Raw genomic sequence first — 8025 nt, 5'->3', positions numbered from 1 at the left:
CGGAATCTACTCCTTTCTAAGAAACTTGACTTTGAAAGATTTTTCCTTTAAATTACCTAACAATAGTTAGAGGACAACCTGGAGCCAGCGAAGGGTCTTTCTAGATAAACATGAATAAGACACAGATACACTGGCAGAGAAGCAGCAGAACAAATTTGTCTTCTGGAATTCTCCGCAGACCTCCCTCCTCCTCACCCCTCCCCTACACGTTCTCCAGGGCTCTTTACCTCTCCACTCACATCCCCAGCTTTTCTGACTGTCTGCAGCACACATTCCCGTGGGGCCTGTCCTGGCAGTCTGTCCCCAGACACACAAACCACATCTTCAGTAAGAGGTGCTGGTTGCCAGCCAGCGCTTCATCGCAGTCCGGTCCCTTCCTGTTGCCCTGGGACTCCAGTAAGCACTAAGGCAAGGGGCAGACAGGCCTGAAGACCGTGAGGATGACCCCTGAGCCCCATACTGTCTTCCCGCACATCACTGTAGTTGAGCAATGGCCCCGCGGGGCATGCACTTTGTGTGAGCCCAGTTGGGGCTGGCATGATTGAGACACTGAATTTTTAATTTTATTTCATTTTAATTACTTTAAATGGAAATAGCCACATATGGCCAGTGGCAAACGTGTTAGACAGCAGGGCCCTAGACAATCCCAGCCGAGCAGACCCTGACACCCGGGCCAAACCGGGAGCTTCTCAGAATGGCGGAGCAGACTTCCCAGAAGCGAGACCAGGTGAACTCGTGCCTGTGCCCTCGGCAGGGCTCCTGCTGCCCCTCGAGGAGATCCACTGCGAGACACACGGGGAAAGCGAAGATGGCCGTGAGTCAGAACCCAGGAGGCACCTAACCAAGTATTAGCTTTCAGCAGGGCAGAGGACACGGAAATAAAGCAAAAGGTGGGCTAGGAATGCAGGAGGAGGGAGGGAAGGGAGAAGGCTGCCTCCCCATGCTTCGCCTACCGACGCAAGTTCCCAAGCCTCCGTTACACACTTCTCCCTTCCTCTCATCGCTGCGCAGTTTAATCGATGAACTGAGCCAGTGAACGCCTCCTAATGCAGACCACTCATTCTACAGAGGTGAAGTCTGAGCCCAGGAAGGGTGACTGAGTTGTCCCGGGCCCTATACCGAGTCTAACAACATCAGAACCAGACCGAATCCTCCCTATCTCCACCCTCCACCCTCTCCCAGTCCCTCATCCACCCACTAAAAGAAGTCAGGGCTGCGGAAGGAGAACTGCAGATAGGCCAGGAGCAGACACAGGGCACCCCACAGGATGCACCAGCGACGTGAGAAGAAATTGTAGTCGAGGCCTGCCAGAGCCTTCCACTTGGAGCCATCGGAGTAGGAGGCCTCCTCCTCCAGCAGCTTCTCGCTGGGCTTCCAGTGCACGATGCCCTCCTGGCAGGCCTCGCAGAACTCGCTGCGGTGAGGCCCTCTATCTGGGCGGCTGGCCACGTGGATGCGGTACTGGCCACCATCCTCCTCGTAGCACTGCTCGCGCAGGCTGCTGATGAGGTTGTCCACGAGGCTCTCGATGTTCTCCTCCAGCATGCTCGACTCATCCAGCCGCGCCGTGCCGCACTCGTAGCACAGCTGCTTGAAGACGCGCATCCGCACGGAGCCTGTCCGCTGGGCGCGGTCCAAGCAGAAGTGGAAGAGGATGACCACGTTGGCCGACTGCCAGGTGTGCCAGCACCAGGAGCAGTGGAACCTGCAGGGAGGAGAAGAAGGTGAGGCTCCCAGAAACCCTCCCTGGGGAGCCCAGACAGGAAAGGCTTTTGTTCTAGATCCTGGAAATGGATATAGAGTGTTTATTGCCCTGTGGGTTCATTAGCATTCTGAAGCCCCCAGCTGCAGCCTCCTCCAGGTGGACAGCCTAGGGCCAGGGAAGCATCCTCAGGAGCCCCCAGAGAAGCGGTCATGTACCCAGCATGCTCTTCAGCTGGCCTCCTGTGAGAGGCTTGCAGCTGCAGCTTGCTGCACCCGGGGTGTACAGCCTGCGCTGGGCACATGTCGCCACCCCTCTCCGACCTTATTTCTTTCTTTTTTTTTTTTTTTTGGTTTTGGTTTTTCTCCGGTACCGGGAACTGAACTCACGACCTTGTGCTTGCCAGGCAGGCGCTTTTGCCCCTGAGCTAAATCCCCAGCCCCTCCGACCTTATTTCTTGTCTGTGAAGTGCAGTGTGAGGGAGTCCAGCACGGGTCCTTCTGCTCAGACCTCCTGTGACTCTGCTAAGAGAGGTGACCTACACTATCTGACACACACATCTTTCTTGTCTGTGGAAGAAGAGATGCCAAGCCCCAGTCCTGGTGCACTGGAGGTCCTCAATAAACCACCAAGAATAAGTGAATGGTGATGGACTGGCAGAGGGAGGGACTGCCAAGTTTGGTCCATTATCTTCACAAAGAACAGTCCCTGTCCCTTCACAAGTCATCCAAAGATCCCACTGCAGCCCTGCAGTGAAAACTGGAAAAGTGAATTCTGATCCCTAATCCCCCCCTCCTGCCCAACACACACGCACACACACTTAGCCAAGCCCCTCTCTCGGTATCCTTCCCCAGTACATGCACACATTCAGTGATGGAGCACTTGTTGGCTTTCATCCAAGAGATTACTTTTCTCCGCCCCCTTGGCAGAGACTTCTGAGGCTTTCGAATGTCTACAGGGCTGATTGTGCCTTCTTTTCTGGCTCTTTCTAGGCCTTGAAGGACTTCTGATGAGGAACTAAAGTGGATCCCATAGGCGCTACTCAGCACTGGTCAGCCCAAGCTGTGAATAGACATGAAGCCAAGCCACTCTCAGTCCCAGGGAGCCATGCAATGTACGCACAGCAGTGTACCCAGCACCACCCAGGCAGGACTGGCAGAGCAGAGGAGCCTGATGAGTCCTGAGCCAGAGCACCAGGGTTAATGCACCCAATGGCGTAATGGTAGAGTGAGCAGAGGGGCAACAGTCCTCTAGCTCTGCCAAGTGCCCAGGTCACCAACTAGCAAGAGACCCAGCTGAGCTCTGAAGCAAGAGGAGCCATGAGCCCCATCAATCTCAGTCTTACACCTGAGCTCCCACCCGAGGTAACAGCCCTTTGCACCTCTTTCTCCAGGCAGCTGAGGAGCTTCCCATTTTCAGTCTCCTTCTGCACATCTCTAAATGAGCCAGTCCAGAGTTGTGTCCCTGCCCTCCAGCCGGACCCCTGAACTTAAATGCAAAGATATCAGACCTGTGTGAGGGGAGATCTTAAGAATCAGATAGTCAGCCCTTATTCTACGACAATGAGAAGGAAGCACAAAAAGTAAAAGGGCCATTGTGTGCACACAGCTAGTTAGAAGCATGCCAGTGGCTAACGCATAGCAGGTGCCCAACAGATGCTTCTTGAATTCATTTGAATTGACTTTTGTTAATACAGGCTCAACTGACTGTACACAAGTCTGCCTGCCTCCTTCTTTCCCCACCCTCAGCACCATTCTGCACGATGAGAGGCTTTGCATGCATACATACATATGTCAAGTTCTGTCCACACTTACGAGATGCACTTACTGGCTTCCCTTGAATCAAGGGACTGTGCTGACCCTGCAGGTGGGCTTCAGGCAGTTTGGGCAAGTAATGCTGTGGTCTCCATCCCTAATCAGTCTAAAAGATGGAGCGATGTGGGGGTTTGAAGGGCATGCCCCTTTGGATAGGGGACCCTAAGAGATGTCTTGCCCAGACCTGCACATTTAGCTCACAGATTCACAGATAAGAAAGTTGGGAGAGATTTGAGTGATTGTCAAAATCCAGCCCCGCATTTTGCAAATGTGAAAACTCAGAACCAGAGAGGAAAATTTAACAACAGTAGCTAGACACAAATCTAGTTTCTAGGGCGTAACAGGTGGTTAGTAACAGTCTCTGCATTCAAATCAAGCTGCCCTGAGTTATCTGAAGATGCAAACCCAGGACCACAGCATGCCCCACCCTTCCACCTCCTAGGCTGAGGTCCAACGGAGTCACCTACCCTTTGTTCTAACCACTCTTTAATTGTCAGAATTTGCAGGGACATTGGAGATATGGTTGCTCATCATTTAAGGTAGAATATGGAGACCCCAAAAGGAAACATAACTTCCCAGAGTCACCCAGGAAGTCTGTGGCACAGGTTCAATTAGAACAAAAGCCTCTGTGACCCACCTGGCAGTCTTTCCTCTGCTGCCCCATTCGAGCTGACACAGAGTAGGACTGAGCCCAGGACCAGACTCCGTCTCTTCTTGAAAGGTGCCCTATGGCTGTGACCCAAGGCTACCTGCAGACTCTCTTCAGGTTACTCACCTGCCGGAGGCATGCTGCTCCAAGTACTGCTTCCAGCCAGGAGCCAGCTCACTGGGCTTAAGGTTGGGGTCCATGACGAGTTCCCAGCTGTCAGCTGGCTTTGCCACCTCCATCTTCTCATAGAAAACTTTTTTCCACTCGCACGTGGTCAGGCTCATGGTCCTCCTGGCAGGGATGGAAGTCTGAGCTCTGCCTGAGTGCGAACACAGAAAGATACAGGTAGTGCAGGGCAGAAGTTCGGTCTCTACGGTCTGAAAATCTTCATCAACAGGACCCAGCTCCTTCCTTTGTCACCTTGGAACCTGTTGCCATAGCAGCCAGGCAAGACTCTAAGAGTCAGGGCTGGATGAGAGGGAAGCCCCAAGGGGCAGTTCCAGGGCCCTGAGCTAGGCTTCAGCAGCAGGGCTGGGTAGTGATACTGGCTAAGTGGAGCAAGTAGGGCTGGAAACCCAGCCCCACTCACACTCCCCTCACCTCCAGACTCCAAGAGGCAAGGAATATGCATTGGCTATGCTTTGCTATACCGCTCTTTTGGATTTTCTCCATGTCGTGTGCCATGGTGGCTATGACACCCTAGAGAGTCAAAAGAAAACAAGGACTGAGAGACGCAGAGCTTGCTACTCCCACACCCTCTAATGTGCGGTGACCCCCACTTATCATGTGCCAGGCACAGGCTGCCTGACCCGTGTGCTGGCCAACTTCTATGTGGTTTATCCATGACTCAGGTCTAAACCCATCAGTTGCTTTATTCCAGTACTACTGAAGTCCTAACCCAAGTAGATTGAGAAACAATTAACATGTGCAGACCTTTGCAGCAGACCTCAAAGCAGGTGATGAGATACAAAGTAATTTAATGCACCATAAAAACCAGGGTGATAACATTCCCAACTCATAGACACCAAAAGAGCTCATATTCAGTTCCTGGTCCCAAGCTTTGGGAAGGCAGCTACTTGAGAAACAAGTTTGCTCTGAGCTGTAGGCTCCTGCTGCCTCAGCTGCTGCAGAACACGCAATGGGAAATCACAGCTCCCTGATGCCCAATTTAAATACTTCAGAGACTAGAGGAGGCTTCAAATCCAGATCTGCATAATCCAGGGAAAAGAAGTCCCCTGGAGGGAGACAGTCTTGGGCAGGGAAAAGACTAGGCCATATGGCTGCTTACCCAGGCTCTGCCCAACGGCTGTGAGGTTCCTCTGCCAGCTCTAATCATCTTAGGTTCCCCTGACCTGGAAACTTGGACCTGAAGATATGAGCAGACACAGACGGAAGAGTGAGCAGAGTGGAGAAGGGTTGCCAGGGGCCAGAAGTTTTCTATGCTGTATTCCAGACGAGATACTTGCTTACAAGTGGTTTTTGCATGGAGTGAAATCAGGAACAACCTCAGTGAATCCTTATTGGAAATGGAGCATTGTTCCTCCACTAAAGAGCCAGGAAAGGACAAAAATATGTAGTACGGCCATTGACAGATAGCTCTAGGAAAGATCCTTTATTTTTATAGATCTGACTTCTTCGTGGGGATGTGGCCGAGTGGTAGAGTGCTTACCTTGCACAGTAGAAGCAAAAAAAAAATTATTTCTTCATCGAATTCTTTCTTTTTAAGTCAAAATCTCTTTACATTGATTTAAGACAAGGGAGACTCAGAAATGAGGAGCTAGTTGTCCAAGGCCTCGGGACTAGGCTGTGCAGCAACGTGGTGGACTCGCTTAGGAATCTGGCACCAGGCCATCTGGGATGAGGACCCAGGAGTTCCTAGAAATTCAGTGAAGCAAAGAGGTAACTTGGCCTAGAGCCATGTGTCAGAGTGAAACAGAAATTTTAAACCACTGCTCCGGGAACAAATAGCACTGAAGGCAAAACAAAAAGAAGTGAGAATTGCTAGGGTTTATGTGCTTTGTTTTGTTTTCTCTCAAATGATGCAATCCCCTTAGGCTTAGTATCAGTTTTAATTTAGAGTAGGAGCCCTCCAAGCAGACACCAGTATAATTCATCGTTCTGTACAGCAGCTACGTGTTCACTCAAGAAAAACTTTCTTGTGATACAATGAATGAACACAAGAACCTCAATTTTCTGGGACGGAAGTGGATTGTTCCAGAACTCAAAATTCAGGAGCTATCTAATATATGTGTCTAGCTATGGCCCCATCACACCCTGGAAGTTTTACCATACATTGCTGCCTTATGTTTAATCAATGGTGTTCTTAAAAACAAACAAAATTATATTCTTTTATAAAACAAAATACTGTACCTTGTAGGGAGCAAACAAAATCAGCAGAAGTCTGGAGGGATGACAGGCCACTCCACCCCTCCAGTATGGAATGTGGCTAGTAAACACTTCTGGAAACTCTTCATGATTCAAAGTTTACTTGTTAGAAGAACATAAGAAACATCAGCATGGAGGCTAAAAAGACAAAGTAATGCATAGCTGGAAAAATGGGTAAATCAGAATCATCCAGGAACTTTTGAAAGCTACCTATATTTATCTCTACCCCAGAGATTTCAGGACCTGCTCTTGCTCTTGAGGGAAGATATTCACCCCCTCATTTCAGGCCTGGGAAGCATCTCTGCCATTGCCAGCCATTGCTACTAATGGGAATATTTGTCCCACAGGCCACTAGAGGCAAAAAAGAAAAAAAAAAAAAAAAAAAAAAGTAAAATATAGTAATGGCTAATGATTCTCCCTTATTAAGAAACAAATCCAGGGGAAATAAAAGTTAGTTTTATCTTCAGTATATCTCCCCAATTCAAAGAACTGTAGAAAGTGCTATAGGAAAACACAGGACCCCCTGAAAAGTGTTTTCCAAGAGGTATTAAGAAGCAGCATTTAAGCCCTACTCTTTGGGTGAGAGGAGAACTCTGAGATCCAGGGAGAGTCAGATAGTCAGAACAGTTCACAGCTCTCCCACAGTGGTGCAGAATGGAGAAACAGCTTCTAGGGATGGTTGTATATAGCGCCTTTATAAGCAGCAGTCAGAGCAAATACAAGCAAGCAACCTGCTGTTACTTCTGGTGTTCCAGGATCAAAGTTCTGTGCAGTGTGTCTCCCTGCCTGCCCCTACCCCTGAAGGCTCTGGGGATGCATGAAGATTGCCCATGATCACCCTGAGCAATGGTGGATTTTCTGTGGTGTTCTTAAAACAAACAAATTTTTATTCTTTTATAAAACAAAATACTGTTCCCCATATGCTGCAAACAAATTTGGCAAGAGTGTGGAGGGGTGACAGGCCACTCCACCCCTCCATTGAGGAATGTAGGTAATAACAAGGAGTTCTGGTGTCATCTTGGACAGTAGGGTAGCCATAAGGAAGGATGATTACTATAAATTTCAAAAAGCTAGGAGAAAATAGTTGGAATTTTTTACCACAAAGATGAAGATTTGAGGAGATTGATATGTGTACCCAAGTGAGAATGAGAACATTAGAAAGTGTATATACCTATCCAAAGGTCATATGCTCCTCCTTGCAAATGCATAATTTTTAAGATTTTATGTAACAGTTTTCAAAAAATAGTTGAAATTTTTAAAAAGTGGATTATCTACCTGTACTTTCTGCAGCATTTTGTTATCCCAGGCAGGGATTTGGTGAAGAATTATTGCACTATTTATGAAAATTATATAAATAAAAATATTGAGATGGGAGAATGCAGTGGTCCATCCAAAGAATAAAAAAGAATGAGGTAGGTAGGGATTGAATTAGTGATTTAGTGATTCCAAAAAGAAGAACAGGATTCTCTGCTGTG

At 48.8% G+C, this 8025-nt stretch overlaps 1 protein-coding gene across 1 annotated transcript; it reads right to left on the bottom strand.

Moving 5' to 3' along the window:
- Window positions 1–611: 611 nt before the first annotated feature.
- Rtp2 (receptor (chemosensory) transporter protein 2) lies at window positions 612–4541 on the bottom strand. The gene is made up of 2 exons (XM_005383249.2): window positions 4292–4541; window positions 612–1705 (listed from the first exon to the last, which is right to left on the bottom strand). The coding sequence occupies exons 1-2, from the start codon at window positions 4447–4449 to the stop codon at window positions 1198–1200; spliced, it is 666 nt and encodes a 221-aa protein (XP_005383306.1). The 5' UTR covers window positions 4450–4541; the 3' UTR covers window positions 612–1197.
- Between the last annotated feature and the right edge of the window lie 3484 nt (window positions 4542–8025).

This window comes from Chinchilla lanigera, unplaced genomic scaffold (genome assembly GCF_000276665.1).
Source record: "Chinchilla lanigera isolate Chin_1 unplaced genomic scaffold, ChiLan1.0 scaffold00019, whole genome shotgun sequence".
Lineage (NCBI taxonomy): Eukaryota > Metazoa > Chordata > Mammalia > Rodentia > Chinchillidae > Chinchilla > Chinchilla lanigera.
This window is presented reverse-complemented; position numbering and strand designations above follow the sequence as displayed.

Excerpts from the sequence above, each read along its gene's own strand:
- Rtp2 (XM_005383249.2), bottom strand. The coding sequence starts at position 4,449 with ATGAGCCTGACCACGTGCGAGTGGAAAAAAGTTTTCTATGAGAAGATG. Across the intron at positions 1,706-4,291 it reads GAGCAGCATGCCTCCGGCAG|GTTCCACTGCTCCTGGTGCT; the intron begins GTGAGTAACCTG and ends TCCTCCCTGCAG.